The 18,554-nt window shown below is 43.1% G+C and overlaps 1 protein-coding gene across 1 annotated transcript in view; it reads right to left on the reverse strand.

Moving 5' to 3' along the window:
* Window positions 1–578: 578 nt before the first annotated feature.
* acacb (acetyl-CoA carboxylase beta) overlaps window positions 579–18,554 on the reverse strand; it is a 57,118-nt gene continuing 39,142 nt past the window's right edge. The window contains exons 51-52 of the mRNA XM_056288379.1: window positions 16,681–16,817; window positions 579–2,015 (exon numbers count right to left, since the gene is read on the reverse strand). Of these exons, the coding sequence (XP_056144354.1) occupies window positions 1,895–2,015; window positions 16,681–16,817 (258 nt within the window). The 3' untranslated portion in view covers window positions 579–1,894. The remainder of the gene's footprint in view (window positions 2,016–16,680; window positions 16,818–18,554) is intronic.

An 18,554-nucleotide genomic window follows, 5' to 3' on the forward strand; every position in this document is an offset into this window, starting at 1 on the left:
GTGAAAAAGAAAACTGCAGTTGACAGTTTAGGAATAGGCCTAACTGAAATGAGCAGAAACAAGGTTACAAGTAGTCTTTGGTCAAAAAACAATGTGTGAATTTGCCAGGTAAAGACTCGGCGCCTATGTAAGTACAAACCAGGAAGGTAATGATCAAGTTACTATACACCAGCTTTTATACTGGTCACTCTGTTTTTAACTCGTACCCTACCAATCTGTAGCTCCCTGTCTTGTATCTGTTGTATTGTGCTAGCCAGAAGTCCTGTGATGTTTTATTTATTTCCATGAAAGGCAGCTAGAGAAGGTGATGATTCTATTAAAACGTTTGTTGTATATATTTGAATGTTTAAAATTGCTATCCACACAGAAAAGCTTTCTTTGAAGTGAATTTATCTACTTATTCCAAATTCCTGATGTGTGCCAATACCAGACTTTGAGTGAGCCATTTACTAGTGTCTTCAGACTCCACACTACATTCTGTGATTAACATGTAAGAATGTCAGATGTATATTATGTTCAATAACATGACCATAAATAAAGTCAGAAGGAGTAAATAACGGATGTCGTGAATCTTTTGCCAAAAAATAATTGAATCACATTTATTAACAAATGGCCATTAGTAGGGTTAATGTACAGTCCATAGGAGAGATCGGAAGCATTCAGACAGAATGTGAGCACAGCTTATCCCTGGGAAACAATCAAAGGTCAGGCAAGACATTCTTGGAGAATTTTGTTCTTGACTTCAGCAAATAGCCTTGATCAGTGTCTACCTTTATCAAAACCTGAGTTTTAATAATGGCTATTAGCTTAGGAATACCACCAAAAACAATAGTAGAAATGTTCCAACGCATGATATGAAAGTATCTCCCAGCATTTAGGACATCTGATTTAACAGAGACTTAAAAGATTTTACCATTTAAAGACACGATCTGAAATTAAATTACAGTGGAAAAAAGATGGACAACTAAATCCATTGTCGGTCTTAAAATGGAACCAAAAAAGACAGCCGTCTTGGCAAATACTGTCAGTAGAACAAGCTTTACCTGGCTCTTCAACTGCTCCTAAATAACCAAATACTGATACAAAAAAAAACCCACAAAAAAAAACCCAATAGAAATATTTTTCTCTCGAATGCTGAAATGAAAACAGAAAATTCATTGCAACACTGATACTGACCTCAAAATGAATAAATGTCAGAAATGAACCACTTTGGCTCGTCATTAAGGAATATTTCATGATCTATCGGTGCTTTCACACAAGTACAATAACACAATACATCACTCAGCTAAAACTAGATGAAAGCTATTACAAAGTTGTGCATTTTGCTTTCTCTAGTGGTAGAAATCCATGTGGGCTACATTCAAAAACTGTCTCAAAACTCAAATGTATAACTAAACATTTTAATGAGCACCTTGTTACCACCATACTGTGTAATTCCAGCAATAATGGGCTGGATAGAAGTACTGATGAGGCACATTTAGTATCTTATTGATATATCAAGAAAAATGCAGGAAGATAAAAAAAAATGTGGACCAGATAAGCAGGTCATTGCACCAGTTACACTTACACAGCAAATTCACATAAATAATTTTACGACTCTAGGTATGCCATGATTCACATGCAACAACGTGCCCATGGAAAGAGAGACTCCTCAGTGAAGCAAAGTGCACAAGAGACAAAGCACTAAATGTAGTGGAGTGCGAAGCGGTAAACCTGCATTGTTTTTGAGCATGTTACATAACTTCGCCCTTACAACAAACCTGAGAACTAGATAAGCTCTTCAATTTTTAGGTTTTCCACCTGATCCCAATCGTTTGGTTGGCACAGATTTACCCACAGGTCACACAGAAGCAACTACAAAAAAATACCCCACATATCCTTTCAGCCCCTAAGCTCAACTGGTGCTGTCCATAGTAGCAAGCAGATGGGTGATCTTGGCCCTCTGGGATGGAGTGATGTTCTGGCTCATGTGGATGATGCAGTCCATGGCTACCTCAGGGTTAGCCTGAACCAAGCTGCAGCAAAATGGAAAACAGAAACAAAAATGAATTATTAGCTGACCAACAAACATACCACAGTATAATTATTTTTGCCTGTAGTAAATGTTGATAGACTGTGGTTGAAATTGGGTGTTGTTCCTGTACAGCCATGAACTTTAAATTACAAACCCCAATTCCAATGAAATTGGGATGTTGTGTAAAATGTGAATAAAAACAGAATACAATGATTTGCAAATCCTTTTTGACCTATATTCAATTGAATACACTACAAAGACAATATATTTAATGTTCAAACTGATAAACTTTATTGTTTTTTTGCAAATATCTTTTGAATTTTGAATTTGATGCCTGCAACAGGTTCCAAAAAAGCTGGAACAGGGGCAACAAAAGACTGGGAAAGTGGAGGAATGCTCAAAAATCACCTGTTTGGAACATTCCACAGGTGAACAGGTTAATTGGAAACAGGTGAGTGTCATGATTGGGTATAAAAGGAGCATCCCCGAAAGGCTCACTCGTTCACAAGCAAGGATGGGGCGAGGTTCACCACTTTGTGAACAACTGTGTGAGCAAATAGTCCAACAGTTTTAAGAACAACGTTTCTCAATGTACAATTGCAAGGTATTTAGGGATTTCACCATCTAAAGTCCATAATATCATCAGAAGATTCAGAGAATCCAGAGAAATCTCTGCACGTAAGCGGCAAGGCCAAAAACCAACATTGAATGCCCGTGACCTTCGATCCCTCAGGCGGCACTGCATTAAAAACCCACATCATTCTGTAAAGGATATTACCACGTGGGCTCAGGAACACTTCGGAAAACCATCGTCAGTTAACACAGTTCGCCACTACATCTACAAATGCAAGTTAAAACTCTACCATGCAAAGCGAAAGCCATATATCAACACCCAGAAACGCTGCCGGCTTCTCTGGGCTTGAGCTCATCTGAGATGGACTGACGCAAAGTGGAAAAGTGTGCTGTGGTCTGATGAGTCCACATTTCAAATTGTTATTGGAAATCATGGATGTCGTGTCCTCTGGGCTAAAGAGGAGAAGGACCGTCCAGATTGTTATCAGCAGAAAGTTCAAAAGCCAGCATCTGTGATGGTATGGGGGTGTGTTAGTACCCATGGCATGGGTAACTTGCACATCTGTGAAGGCACCATTAATGCTGAAAGGCACATACAGGTTTTGGAGCAACATATGCTGCCATCCAAGCGATGTCTTTTTCAGGGACATCCCTGCTTATTTCAGCAAGACAATGCCAAGCCACATTTTGCACGTGTTACAACAGCGAGGCTTCATAGTGAAAGAGTGCGGGTACTAGACTGGCCTGCCTGCAAGCCAGACCTGTCTCCCATTGAAAATGTGTGGCGCATTATGATGTGCAAAATACGACAACGGAGACCCCGGACTGTTGAGCAACTGAAGTTGTACATCAAGCGAGAATGGGAAAGAATTCCACCTACGAAGCTTCAACAATTAGTGTCCTCAGTTCCCAAACGCTTATTGAGTGTTGTTAAAAGGAAAGGTGATGTAACACAGTGGTGAACATGCCCTTGTCCCAGCTTTTTTGGAACATGTTGCAGGCATCAAATTCAAAATGAGTGAATATTTGCAACAAAAAAAAATAAAGTTTATCAGTTTGAACATTAAATATCTTGTCTTTGTAGTGTATTCAATTGATATAGGTTGAAAAGGATTTGCAAATCATTGTATTCTGTTTTTATTCACGTTTTACACAAGGTCCCAACTTGATTGGAATTGGGGTTTGTATCAAAAGATGTATATTACTGGTCCGCGGTGGTGTAGCGGTCTAAGCGTCGGCTTTGTGTCGATGCAGTTGCCCACTGGGGACCGGAGTTAGCGCCCCGGTCTCGTCAGATCCGACTATGGCCGGATTTGATGAAGCAGCAATAATTGGCAACGCTGTCTTTGGGAGGGGGGCGGAGTCGGCTTGTGTTCGTCACATGAATGCGTCTCTGTGTGTGTCAGGAAAAAAAGCAGTGGTTCGGCCTGGATTCGCCTTGTCACGAAAGTGGCGAGGCGTCTCCTTCGAAACTGCTGGCCGGAGAGATGCAGCTGGCGAATGCATACAGTACGAGGGTGGGTGTTTGATTTGGAACAGGGAGTGATTGGCCACTAAATTGGGAGAAAAGGGGAAAAATCAGAAATAAATTTATAAAAAAAAAAAGTATATTAGATGTATATCAGGATCAAAGTACAATATGTCAGCTTCTACTATTGCCTTTTTTTATTTGGAAATTAGTATACATTAGGAAATGTCAAATATCTCAAGAGTATTCACTTTTGATCACACACCCTTACAGTCAACACTCAGTAACAATCTCCAAACTTCTCACTTAAGGGGTGTCTGGGTAATTGGCCAGATACAATTGGGGAGAAAAAGAGGAAAAATCCCCCCTCCCCCCAAAAAAGATTCTCACTTAAATAAATGTTCGTTAAGTTGCTATCGTTCGCTGAATAGTGAAAGCCCTCACATTTGCAGTAATACAGAGAAACGTGTGGCTTCGCCAACTACTACTACTTTTGGCTGCTCCCGTTAGGGGTCGCCACAGCGGATCATCCGTTTCCATTTCTTCCTGTCTTCTGCAGCTTCCTCTGTCACACCAGCCACCTGCATGTCTTCCCTCACCACATCCATAAACTTCCTCTTTGGCCTTCCTCTTTTCCTCTTCCCTGGCAGCTCCATATTCAGTATCCTTCTCTCAATATACCCAGCATCTCTCCTCCACACATGTCAAAGCCATCTCAATCTTGCCTCTCTTGCTTTGTCTCCAAACCGTCCAACTTGAGCTGTCTCTCTAATAAAATAATTCCTAATCCTGTCCTTCTTCGTTACTCCCAGTGAAAATCTTAGCATCTTCAACCCTGCCACCTCCAGCTCCGCCTCCTGTCTTTTCGTCAGTGCCACTGTCTCCAAACCATATAACATAGCTGGTCTCACAACCATCTTGTAAACCTTCCCTTTAACTCTTGCTGATACCCTTCTGTCGCAAATCACTCCTGACACTCTTCGCCAACATTTGTGACAAAAATCCCAAGCATCACTTAGGTATTGAAGTGTTTTATGTCATCCAACAGTGGTCGATCCACCAGGCAGGACAGGCAGGAAAAAAAACTCTCTATGTTCCAGTGTCATGGAAGACAAATTAGTTAGCGGTTTTGAAATGACTACTGAGAAATGTAGGCCAAAAATGGAGGCAACCGGAATCTTTGAGACTGATTCTTCAACTATGTTCTTTGTCAATGCCATATTATCATATGTGGTCTGTTTAATAACCATTTCAATGAGGTTTCAGCCAGAAGATGGACTCTGCACTGCAGTATCTCAGTATTTATTAGTGTCTCTATTATTGACTTTCCACCACAAATTTCTAACATGCATGGGGTAAATTCAGAAGCAGGGTTAGAATTCCACGAGGCAATTATCCAACAATAACCTGACTGCTGAAGGGACTCTCAACAGCTCGAGTCATGGTGGTGGAAGGCAACGGTTTTTGGCTAATATACTGCCACAAAATAGTGTACTAACTCAATACCTCAACAATGAATAAAATTACACATTCCACAGCTGAAATTCCATGTAGCTCCACTGCCCTGTGAGACACTGCAATATGGCACTGGTAGATTATCCCAAATGATGCTAAAATGTCACCCTTTTTATTTCATGTAAGGCACAGGCCTATGTAATAAAACATGTCTTTATGACTGCATTTTTTAAAATATGTGCTCTAATCCAAATGCAGGGTGCAACAAGTGACCTTTTGTAACATGAAAGCCATAAAGGAACTACTCAAATGCTTTTACCGCTGTGCTTGTGTGCATGCGTGTGTAACAGAGATAAGAATTACATGTTATAAACTTGTTGAAGTTCAGCAAAATATAGTAAGTTATTGTTCTTTATATATTGAGTTTCTTTTGTACTCTCCATATTCAAACCTGGCATCTTTCACTTAGCACCTCCTAGCGGTGATGGTTGTGGTCAAGTGCATTACGCAGTAACATCTCTGTCCCTTCGTCACACGATGGTGACAGAGTTGGACTGGAGTTGAGCTGACAATATATGACCACAACATCTATCAGTTCATTTTGATTTTGCCAGAATTGAGTTATGCCAAAAATAAATGGGCCTGCAGCAGCCTACCCTGAATTCAGAAGACTGGTGTGGTTGGTATAGCCAGAAAAAGGGGGTTACATATGGTGCCGTGACTCATCATCAGTATCAGCAATCAGCCGGTCCTCGGGGATGCCACGATATCACCATTGAAGAACAAAAGCGTACAGTATGGTAACTGCATGTCAATCAGTACTCCCAAGTTTTTTTTTTCTTTGTTTGAACGTATTAAGAGTAATTTTTGTGGGGCGTGGCCGGGACGTCGAGGATGTAGGACATGTTTCTCTATTGCTCCTGAGTTAGTGACCAAATTTATATATTTAATCTCGCTAAATCGTGCATGTCTTTGGTGGTCAAGCGTCTAAAGAGTCCTTTAAACGATTCACACTATATTTGAGGACTTTGAAGGTGAAATGACATCTAATCGACCGAAAACGGAGTCTGCAAGAGCAGGCCGCAATAAGCCTGCGCCCTCTCCTGAATCTGATCCGCTCCCAACATCGGGTGCTACAGCTAGTGCTGACAGCTTGACAGTACTGACCGCGGAAATGCTACAATCCATGATGGGCTCCCTCAAAACCGATATTTTCAGTAAGATTGACACTTCAGCTACCACTCTCAGATCAGAGATGATACTGGTCAAAGACGAGCTTAAAAGATCTATCGAGAGGATCCAGAATAAACTCGACGCACATGGAGTCGTTTTATCGGAGCTGGAGCGCAGTGCTACAGATCACAGCACTCTGATTACCGAGCTAGAGGCGAACGTCGGCTCACTAACAACTAGGGTGACATACCTGGACAACAGATGCGAGGACCTGGAAGGTAGAATGCGGAGGAACAACATCCGTCTTCTGGGAATACCGGAGGGAGTGGAGGGCCCGCGACCGACAGAATTCGTAGCCGGGCTGCTTCAGGAGCTGCTCGGCCTGGATGAGAAGCCGCTGCTAGACCGGGCCCATCGCACCCTGCGGAGCCGACCCCGGGAGGGTGAACCTCCGCGACCATTTGTCATCAGGGTGCATTTCTTTCACGTCCGGAACGACATGCTGAAGAGATCTGGAGATGTGTCTCCTCTCCTCTACAAGGGCAGAAGAGTCTCGATATTTCCGGACTACACCACGGCTGTGGCCAAGAAGCGGGCTAGCTTCGGAGATGTGAAGCGCCAGCTGCGCGCCTGTCCCGGCGTGAAGTATGGTCTCATCTACCCTGCGGTTCTGAGACTGACCCTGCCGGACAGCTCCACACACAGGTTTGAGGACCCGGCTGTTGCGGCCGATTTCATCAAAAACAGGGTGAAAAAAGCTGTCATGCCACCGCCGGGTCTGTAGCTCAAAATATCAGTTGGCTGGTCTGGTTAGCAGGCTAGTTAGCGGGCTAGCTGGTAGGCAGATTAGCTAGTGAAGTTAGTCTTGCAGTGCTCATTGTTGACATTTGAACGCAGCTGTTTTTTTATTTTCAGTACATCTTGGAGAGTGAAGCTAGCCTTGCAGTGCTCATTGTTGACACTTGAATGTAGTGGGTTTTTTATTTTCAATACATGTTGATGAGTATACAGCGGACTACTCACATTAAGGTAATATAATGTGGAGATATATTTTATTCCACTTACATTACTGCCTACTATTTGTGTCATTCTCATTTCATTTTGTTTTGATCTGAGCTGCCTGCACTGCCAGTATTTGGTTGTTTACATGGTTGAAGTTCAATTTTGCCACTTTATAGATTTTGTACCTCTCTTAACTGAGTTAGTTTTCCTCGGGTCCTAATGTTATTGGAGACCGACTTATGCACATTTGCTTTATTTTAGTTCAATGGTCACAAATCTCAGGTAGCTAAGAGTAAGCTAGCTAAGTTGGTATGCGTTGCTCTAAAGGTTTTTTGTATTTAGGGGTTTGCTTGCATCTCAGTTGGGGAGATGCTTCGGCAAGAGGGATTTTGTGGGAGGGTTTTTTTCCTTCTGTATTTGTGTTTTGTTTTCTTGTGTTTTGTCACTTGTTTTTGTTTTTTGAATTTGCACTATTGAGGTCAGCCAAAATATTTAATTTGCATTATGCCTTGTCCTTAACATGTCCTCTCTCTCTTAAGACATGACTCAGCCTGACGTAGCTCATCCTGCTGGAGGGAATGGTTTTAAATTTCTCACTTGGAATTGTAGGGGCATTAACAACCCAGTTAAACGCAGTAAGGTTCTCCACCACCTCCATCAGTTGAAAGCTCACATTATCTTCCTCCAAGAAACTCATCTCAAGGTATCACAACACTCAATACTTAGGTGCAGATGGGTGGGTCAGGTGTTCCATTCCTCATTTCAGAGTAGGTCAAGAGGGGTGGCTATCTTACTTCACAAATCAGTACCTTTTACATGTTCTAATGTGATAGCTGATCCCAATGGTAGATATGTAATTGTCAGTGGTAGGTTATTCGATACGAAGGTGGTTCTTGTTAATGTTTATGGTCCTAATTGGGACAATGGTGATTTTTTCAAATCGGTTTTCTCCACACTCCCTGATATGTCCTCCCATATGCTGATCATAGGCGGTGACTTTAACTGCTGGTTGGACCCACATTTGGATCGATCCTCCACTAAATCTACTACTTTATCAACCTCAGCTGGGGTTGTCCGTACCTTTATGTCTGATTTCGCTGTTTCAGACCCTTGGAGAACATTTAATCCATCTGGGAGGGCATACTCTTTTTTCTCTTCGGTACACCACACTTTTACGCGCATAGACTACTTCCTTGTAGATGATAGACTTCTCCATTCCATATCTTCGTGCTTATATAATCCAATTGTGGTTTCGGACCATGCCCCTGTCACTATGGGAGTAGTCTTTCAAACAGCTAATAATCAGAGACCGCCTTGGCGGCTTAACACTCAATTACTCAGTAACGAAAATTTTATTAACTTTGCTTCGGCCCAAATTGACTTTTTTATGGATACAAATAGAACCCCAGGTATCTCTGCGTCTACCCTATGGGAAACTTTGAAAGCTTATCTTAGAGGTGAAATTATTTCCTACACCACATATGAGAACAAACTTAAAAAAGATAAATTGTCCATGCTAACACGCTGCATTGCCCAATTAGATAACGCATATTCCGTTTCACCATCTCCAGATATTTATAAGGAGCGCTTAACTTTGCAAGCAGAATTTGACACTTTGCTAACAGATCAAGTTACTGAGTTGCTTGTCAAGTCTAGGAGCACCTACTATGAACAGGGAGACAAAGCCAGTAAGTCATTAGCACACAAGTTGCGTCAAGTTTCATCATCACATCAAATTCCCAAAATTCATACATCATCCGGAATATCATTAGACCCTAGGGAGATAAATGATGAGTTCAGAAGTTTCTACCAGTCTCTATATACTTCTGAAAGTGATGCTGATTTATCAGAATTTGATGACTTCTTCCACTCCCTTGATGTACCTTTAGTCAACCAGGATTTGGTTAAAGAATTAGAACAACCAATCACTGTTGAAGAACTGTCTAGAGCTGTCAAATCCCTTCAATCCGGGAGAAGCCCAGGGCCTGACGGTTACTCGACAGAGTTTTATAAAAAGCTTTTCCCCAAAATAGCCCCTATTCTAATTGAAATGTATAATGAAGCATTTGTTAATGGTATTCTTCCACAGACTCTCACTCAAGCGACTATCTGTTTAATTCTTAAAAATAATAAAGACCCTCTTGAATGTGCATCAGATCGTCCAATTAGCCTGTTAAATGTTGACTATAAGATTTTAGCCAAACTTCTGGCAACACGCCTGGAAACAGTTCTCCCATCGATTATCTCTCCTGATCAAACAGGATTTATTAGAAATAGACATTCATTCTTCAATCTTAGGCGACTACTTAATATCATGTACAATTCCTCTGACACCAACACCTCGGAGGCCATTATATCCCTGGACGCGGAGAAGGCGTTTGACAGGGTGGAGTGGAAGTACCTTTTCTATACACTAAATAAATTCGGCTTTGGTTCAAAATTCACTACTTGGGTAAGACTTCTGTATGCGTCCCCCCAAGCCTCTGTCAGGACTAATAACACTCAGTCAGGCTGTTTCCCTCTGCAACGGTCAACACGCCAGGGTTGCCCTCTAAGCCCTTTATTGTTTGCTCTCACCATAGAACCCCTTGCAATAGCACTTCGTTCCAACCCTCTTATCAAAGGTATAGTTAGATACGGACATGAGCACAAGGTGTCTTTATATGCAGATGACTTATTGCTATACACATCTAATCTTTCTGTTTCTGTTCCTGCTGCCCTTGCTACTATTACATCCTTTGGTCATTTATCAGGGTATAAACTGAATCTCAGTAAAAGCGAATTGATGCCGCTTAATGTGACTGCGGAAAAATTCCCATTACATACCTTGCCATTCAAAGTTGCTCATAGTTGTTTCACTTATCTTGGTGTACAGGTCACGAGTCGATTTGAAAACCTTTTTCGGGCCAACTTTTCCTCGCTTTTAACCCGCACTAAGGATGATTTTGAACGCTGGTCAGTGATGCACCTCTCTTTAGTAGCGAGAATTAATTCTGTTAAAATGAACACACTCCCTAAATTTTTATATCTCTTTCAGTGCCTACCGATTTTTCTTCCCAACACATTTTTCAAAAAAATAGACGGCCTAATTCTACCTTTCATATGGCATAAGAAGACTCCTAGGATACGAAAACAGCTCTTGCAGAGACCCAAGTCAGACGGAGGTATGGCGCTACCAGATTTTAGATTTTATTATTGGGCGGCTAATCTTAGGGTCATTCAGTTCTGGTTGCGAGGTGGAGAGATGTCCCCGTCCCCAATTTGGTTAAAGATGGAAGCTGCTTCGTCTGTACCGGCATCATTGTCTTCCCTCGCTCACTCCTCCATTACAGGCCCTTATTCCTCTTTCACCAAGAATGTGTGTGTCAAAATAACATTGAGGATCTGGAATCAATTTAGACGCCATTTTGGGTTTCAGACCACCTCTCTTTCTGCTCCGGTGGCCTCGAACCCTGCTTTTGCCCCATCTATGGTTGATAGTGCTTTCTCAATATGGTCTAGTCTTGGTATAAAAAGGTTTAAAGATCTCTACATTGACAATACATTTAGTACGTTTGAGCAACTAGCAGTTAAATTTGGTCTTCCCAGGCATCATTTTTTTAGATTTTTACAGATCCAGAGTTACGTCCGCAATTTGGATCCTCATTTCCCCACCCTTCCTGGTGAAACACAGTTTGACACCTTTCTTACCCCGCTTCCCACTCTGAAAGGTACCTTGTCAATAATTTATAGACAAATTTGTTCTTTAAGAATTGCCTCACTTAATGACATTAAATCCTCATGGGAGGAGGAACTGGGGGAGGGAATATCTGATGGGCTGTGGGAGAGGGCACTCGGAAGGGTACATACCTCTTCGGTCTGCGCCCGACATGGTCTCATTCAATGCAAAATCATTCATAGGGCTCATTGGACCAAAGCGAGACTAGCGAAAATTTACAAAGACATAAATCCTAACTGTGTGAGGTGTAACCAGTCTCCTGCTAATCATGTGCACATGTTTTGGTGTTGCTCATCTCTTGATGGTTTTTGGAAAGATATTTTTAGCACACTTTCAGAAGTATGTGACACACAGATCAAGCCAGACCCTTTTATTGCGCTATTTGGGGTGCCCTCGCCCACATTGCAACTGACCAATATTAATAAGGATTTTATTGCCTTTGTTACCCTGTTGGCGAGACGATTGGTTTTGCTTAGTTGGAAATCCTCTGTACCCCCTTCTCATGCTCTTTGGATTAAGTCTGTTTTAAATTGTATAAAGCTGGAAAAAATTAGGCACACACTCAAAGGGTCCCTAAACAAATTCTGGGCAATGTGGACCCCCTTCTTTTCTTATGTTAAGCGACTTCATTTCCCTGTTATTCCAGAGTGATGTGTGTGTATATATATATATACATATTTTTTCCTTTTTATTGATGTCCTTGTTGGATGGAGGTGGGGGCGTGGCAAGCTCCGGTGATGAAGGAGGCAGGGTGTATGTGTACATGATGTCTGTGAGGGACTGTGCTGGGTTGGCTGGCCTGCGGACAAGTGCATTGGAATATGTGTACTTGTATTTATTTATTTATTTTTATTTATTTTTTATTTTTTTTAATTATTTTAGTTAATTTGTTTTGATTTGATTTGATTTTTTTTTCTCCTTTGAGGGTGTGTTTTTATTCCTCATTGTATTCTGGTGTGTTAGTGTATTGTTGGATGTGTTTTTTGTTCATGCTGTACAACTTACGAGGACAATTATTTTGTAAATGTTGATTGTGCGGAAAATTAAATAAACAAAGTTATAAAAAAAAAAAAGAGTAATTTTTGTTGTGGGAGTATTTTATTTTATTTTTCCTTATTGGCCATCCTAGGGATATTCCACCCCTTTCAACATTTGTGATTTCATAGTACTGGTGTAGTTTCATTCCTTTGAGTTTATTCATTTTAAAAATGAGTGAAGCATTTAATGCTGGGTTTGGCTACCAGGCAGCCAAGCCCAAGGGCTCCGTACAGTTTACACTGCCCAGTCATGACCATAACACTGTTGATATGGATGGAGTTTACAGTTTGCAGGGTGATGATTTTGATGCAAATGTGCCAACATGCACCTCTACACCTGGAACAGCAGGTACTGCAGTCAATGCAGCTCAGCAGCTGAGTGAGTCGGTACAGGAAGTGGGAAGGCACATAGGTGATACAGTTACAGTCAGACGTCTACTGGTAATTTTAGTGAGACCACACTGCCGTATAGGAGCCAAGGTGCGAGTTACTCTAACATTCAGGGCATGACCCTCAACCTCTCCAAGATGAATGTAATTGTTAGATCTGATGCCAAGGAACCACCAGTGTTTAGGGGGGAATGGGTCAGATGAGTGTGACATTCAGGAGTGGATAGATCTTATGGAAGTGTACCTTAAAAGGAGAAATCTCACTCACACAGGACATTCAGATGAGATTACGTGTAGACTCATGGGCAAGGCTAAGGAGGTGGTGAGGGTCAGTCTACGTAGTAACACATAACTTGACCTTTTCAACCACCCAGAACTGATTTTTGGCATTCTAAAACAACATTTTAGTGAGGTCTCTTATTCCAACTTACCTCTTGCTGACTTCTATAATACACTACCCACATGATGAGGGCCCATATGATTACTGGCTATGCCTGAACCGGGCCGCTGATGTTGCTGAGAAATGTCTTAAGAGACAGGACAGAAGAGCAGATAGTCTCAGTAGCAATATTGCATTGGTGTTTATGAGGCATTGTCCAGACCCCGGTTTAGCACTCATTTTAAACAGCAAGCCCACTGATCAGTGGTCCGTGAGAGATGTCCAGGTGCACTTGGATGAGTTTCAATGTGAGCTGAAATCAAGAGAAGGTGCCCCCCTTCAAGCAGCCCATAACATTCTTTCACTCAACTGTAGCATGCAGTCTGTGGGTCCCTCGGGAGTTGGTGACCCTTCACCTGTGGCCCAGAACCTTTTTTACAGTCAGCATATTGTTAGCCCTCCAACAGCTACTACCTATGCCCAGATTCTCTTGACAACAGGCAGGGTCATGATCCTGACCACCCAATGACTCTCAATGTGTATAAGCAATCTACAATGGAGTCTCCTCTGCCAGCAGCTATCCAGCAAGTCAGTCCAGTCTTGACCGTATGGCGGACATGCTGTGTTCAGTACTTGCAATTCTGTCCAAACGGGGAGAACCCAAACATCAATCCAAACCAAGTCATAGTATGAACAGTAAAAGTAACTTCAATGTTCCTAGAGCCTGCCATGTGTGTGGTGACTCATCTCACAGTACAATGTCACATTGTCAATCTCACAAGCTGTGCTTTAAGTGCCATACCCTGGGTCATATCAAAGTGAACTATCCAGCACAATGCTCAGCCACGTACTGCGATTCAGCAGTCAGTTTAGTTCATGAATGTCCATTCCTTTCCTGCGCAGCCAACTTCCAGCCAGGGAAACATGAACACCTACATTCAGAGAGGGAATGTGCAGGTGTAGATGAGGCTACCCTCGATGAGTTTCCTTCTGGCCCTCTGAGAGTCATATGTCAGAATACCCAGCATGTTAATGACACAGACAGTCTCTTTTATACAACTGTCCCTGTGAATAAACAGCTTACCGTCAGAGGAATGTTAGACACTGGTTCTATGGCCTACATGATGAATGAAACAGTAGTAACCAACCTCATTGCAGCTGGCACCCTGACTGGGAAAGTAGTGGAGAACCCAAACATAGTACTGGTTGGCTGTGGCGGCAGTCATGCAGTCCTTAAGGGTGTTTGTGATTTGACATTGGAGGTCTATGGCTGTGAATTTTGGTGCCCAATATGATCGTGCCTGGCTACGTTGATGATTTAATTCTTGGGACTAATGTGATTAAGTATGTGACACACAAACCGAAAGAATCTGACGAGTATTGAGAGCTAATCTCAAAACCACCAGGCACTCAGACTGAGATTGATGATTTCTTAGTGATGCTGGTGGGCACACATCGTTGGCATGAAGACACAGTCCCTGACTGAGTCGGCACAGTCAAGCTTAATCAAGCTGTCACACTCTCTCCCAGCCAGGAACACCTGGCCTGGGGAAAATTACCAGTCAAGTCCAGGGGCCCACTAGGCAGCATTGTGATGTGGAGCCTACAGGTGTGTGCTCTGCCCAAAGAAACATCATGGTCGGCCGTGTGGTTGCCCCTCTCTGGGCTGACGGTTGGGTGCCACTGAAGATCATCAACCTCACAGACAAGCCTGTAACCCTGAAACGGAATGCTAAGATAGCAGACGTTTACCCTTGTCTTGCTGTGGAGAACGTATTCAATGACACAGCCAACTCTGCCATGGCTAACTCTGATCAGACCTCATCCACACAGAATGTAACTAGCGAGCCGACCCCTGGGCCAATTCTGCTTCTAGAGTGGTAAAACATGTGCAGGCATCCATGCCTGGATCTGATGCTTTGACGCAATATGGATTGGAGAAACTTGACCTTGAGGACTGTGAAGTCTCTGATGAGTTGAAAGCTAGGCTGTGTGACCTTGTCGTCAGCTATGAGGATATATTTTCCAGACATGTTCTTGACTGTGATGAGGTGAGGGATTTTGTGCATAGGATCCATCTTGTTGAGAAGCCCTTCTGCCTCCCATACAGACATGGTCCACCTGCTCAATATCAGAAATTGCGTGTGGCTCTCAATGAGATGGAGGAGAGAGGTATAATCCAAAAGTCGACATGTGAGTATGCCTCACCATTCATCATTTGCTGGAAAAAGAATGGTGACATCTGTATCTGCACTGACTTCCGTTGGTTGAACGCAAGAACTATTAAAGACGCTTACCCTCTACCCCATCAGGTTGACTGCCTTGCTGCCTTGGGTGGTAACGCTAATTTTAGTGCCATGGATTTAACTTCGGGGTTCTACAATATCCCTATGCATGAGGATGACAAAAAATATGCAGCGTTCACCACACCTGTTGGGCTGCATGAATATAACAGGCTGCCAAAGGGCCTTTGCAATTCACCAGCTAGCTTTATGAGTTTGATGATGTCAAATTTTGGTGATCAGAACTTCATGTCCCTTCTTGTGTACCTTGATGACTGTAATATACTGGGATAACACCTAACTTAAGATACATTACGGAGACCGAGACAACGGTGTATGTCGTGCAGTTCTTTAATCCATATACACTCAACAGCGCATGCCTACAACACAACAGAGAACACACCCAGTACCCGTAGAGGGAGCTCCAATACTGCGATCTTAATGCCAATACATTACAATGACCTAATGGTTTTTGCTCCAACTGAAGAGGTGGCCCTGCAGAGGCTTAAAATGGTGTTCAGCAGGTTGAGAGCCCACAATCTCAAGCTCTCCCCGAAGAAATGCCACTTCCTGCGTCGGAATTGTAGTGTTAAAGTGTAAAAGGCCCTTTGTATAGTTGGTCGAAGGAGGAGTGATAAAAAGCTGCACTTTTCCTTCACTAGTTCTCTAAGGGAACAGCTTATAAGCTAACTGCTAACGTCGGCAGAAGGATCTGCATTAGGGTAACAATTCTGGCACTTTGATGCGTTTTAAAGGGACGTGGCGATATGGTGTTTCCTTTTGAGTTTTGTTTGTTTTGTATATTTAGGGGAATTCAGGGGAGAGGGTGTAACAGAGATAAGAATTACATGTTATAAACTTGAAGTTCGGCAAAATATATTAAGTTATTGTTTTTTATATATTGATTTTCTCTTGTACTCCCCATATTCAAACCTGGCATCTTTCACTTAGCACCTCCTAGTGGTGACGGTTGTGATCAAGTGCATTACGTAGTAACATCTCTGTCCCTTCGTCACATGACGGCGACAGAGTTGGGTTGGAGTTGAGCTGACAATATATGACCACACCACCTATCTGTTCATTTTGATTTTGCCAGAACTGAGTTGTGCCAAAAATAAATGGGTATAGCCAGAAAAAGGGTGTTGGTTACGTGTGTGTGTGTGTGTGTGTGTGTGTGTTTGTACACGCACCTGCGAATTTGTTTTAAAGTGTAGTCCCTTTTCAGGTACTTGATGTTCTCATGGATGGCTGATCGTGTGCCATCCTCCTTAGACAAATGCACTTCAAGCCACTCAACAACGGCTTGGTTGTTGTCCCAAAGGTAGGCCTAAATTAAAGAGATAGAAATAAAAGCCCTAAATCAGGGGTTTCCTAAGTTTTTGACATTGAGGGTCAAGACAAGGACACATGAGCGACATGAGTGCTGGTGTGCCGGCTTAGCCTGCCACGAGCATTCACTTTTAAGGTCTTTATGCACTGTAAATAACACATTCAACAATCATTCTTTGATTGGAACCATAGATACTAAGAATATAATCTTTTGTGAAGAAATTTGTAGCTCACACTAAATTCTGTGGTTAGCCAAACTGGGCCCTCAAGGCCACATAAGGTGAGTATTTTACAAAATTATATTACATACAGAAATGATTACATGTAGAAGAAATATGAAAGGATAGGTTCTCTTAGCATTCCTTTTGATGTCTCACTATGGAATATGCCCCCTCACGTATTCACAGAAGTGCTTGTACCATTACACCAGCCCTGACTGGCTGGCAGTCATGACGTCTGTGTCAGGGCCCTGCGCCTTATATATGACTGACGCAGCAAAAAAAAAAAAAAGACACAGAAAGGGCGTCCGGGTAGCGTAGCGGTCTATTCCGTTGCCTACCAACATGGGATCGCTTGGTCTTCACTTAAATGCCTTCACATAGGTAGTTTTTTTTACTCTGGCCTGTCCCCAAACAGTGAAGTATTTCTGCTTCCACAAGCTAGCTAGCACGTTAACTTTGCTACTACAAGCAAGCTAACGATACCGGAAACCTCCGGTCACCTCACTGCTTGCCCACCGTTGGAGCTAGCTAATAAGATTATCACTCCAGATAATTATTTTAAAACTTTAGCATGCCAGCTAAATGGAAACAGCTGCCAAGCTGCTTCCCGCCTTGGAGCAAGGTGATTTTGCCCGCCTGTGCACCCGCAGAAACAAAATTTCAAGCAAAGACACACCAGGTCTGCTCCGAGTGTCTCGGGCTGGAACATGCAGGAGCCGCTGTTAACAAACCCGACTCATGCACTCACTGCGTTCACTTCATGGCTAAGAGCCTCCACCAAAGACTAGCCTGCTAGGCTAGCCTCTCTGATAAGGACCCTATTCTCACTAGTCCCATCCCCGAGGAACCCCAGCTTGGTGTGGTTGAGGAGGATACTCTCAAACCGGAGGTTCAATGCTGGGGCTCGGCGCTCGATTTGATGAACCCACTAGCCGAGCCACCCCTCTCGTTGCATTACGAGGATGGAGAATCAGAGGGCAAAGATTTTCAGGTGTCGGAGGAGGACGACGAGAATAGTTCTTCCTTCGTTCCCCCTACACAGACTCCCAGCTCTTCATGCCTGTCCGCTGCTAAAGGCAAGGGTGAGGCTGCACAGCCTCCGCCTAGCACTGACATGCACAATGTGTGTAAACAGGTCACAGACAGACAGGGAATCCCATGGCCCACTGTTGTCGCGGAGGCTCCACGGTCCCACTACGAAGGGAAGAAATTGCCCCAGGCCAAGCGGACAGCTTCTCCCTATGTTCCCCGAGCTCCTGGAAGAAGTCACCGTCTCATGGAAAGAAAATCCATACTCCAGCAAGACGCTCATTCAAGGGGCATCTTCCCTGGATTTTGAAGGGATGGCTAAGCATGCTATGGCCCGCATGCCGCCCATGGAGCCCGCCTCCACCCAAGGTTGTCGACTATATCATCCAGCCCACCCACCCTCCCTGCCAAAGCCGACCGCTTCCAGTCCGCCATGACTGAGCGAGCTTACAAGGCGGCAGCCCTGATGGTGAGAGCACTCAACG

This window comes from Lampris incognitus, chromosome 1, assembly GCF_029633865.1.
Source record: "Lampris incognitus isolate fLamInc1 chromosome 1, fLamInc1.hap2, whole genome shotgun sequence".
In the NCBI taxonomy this organism is placed as follows: Eukaryota; Metazoa; Chordata; class Actinopteri; order Lampriformes; family Lampridae; genus Lampris; species Lampris incognitus.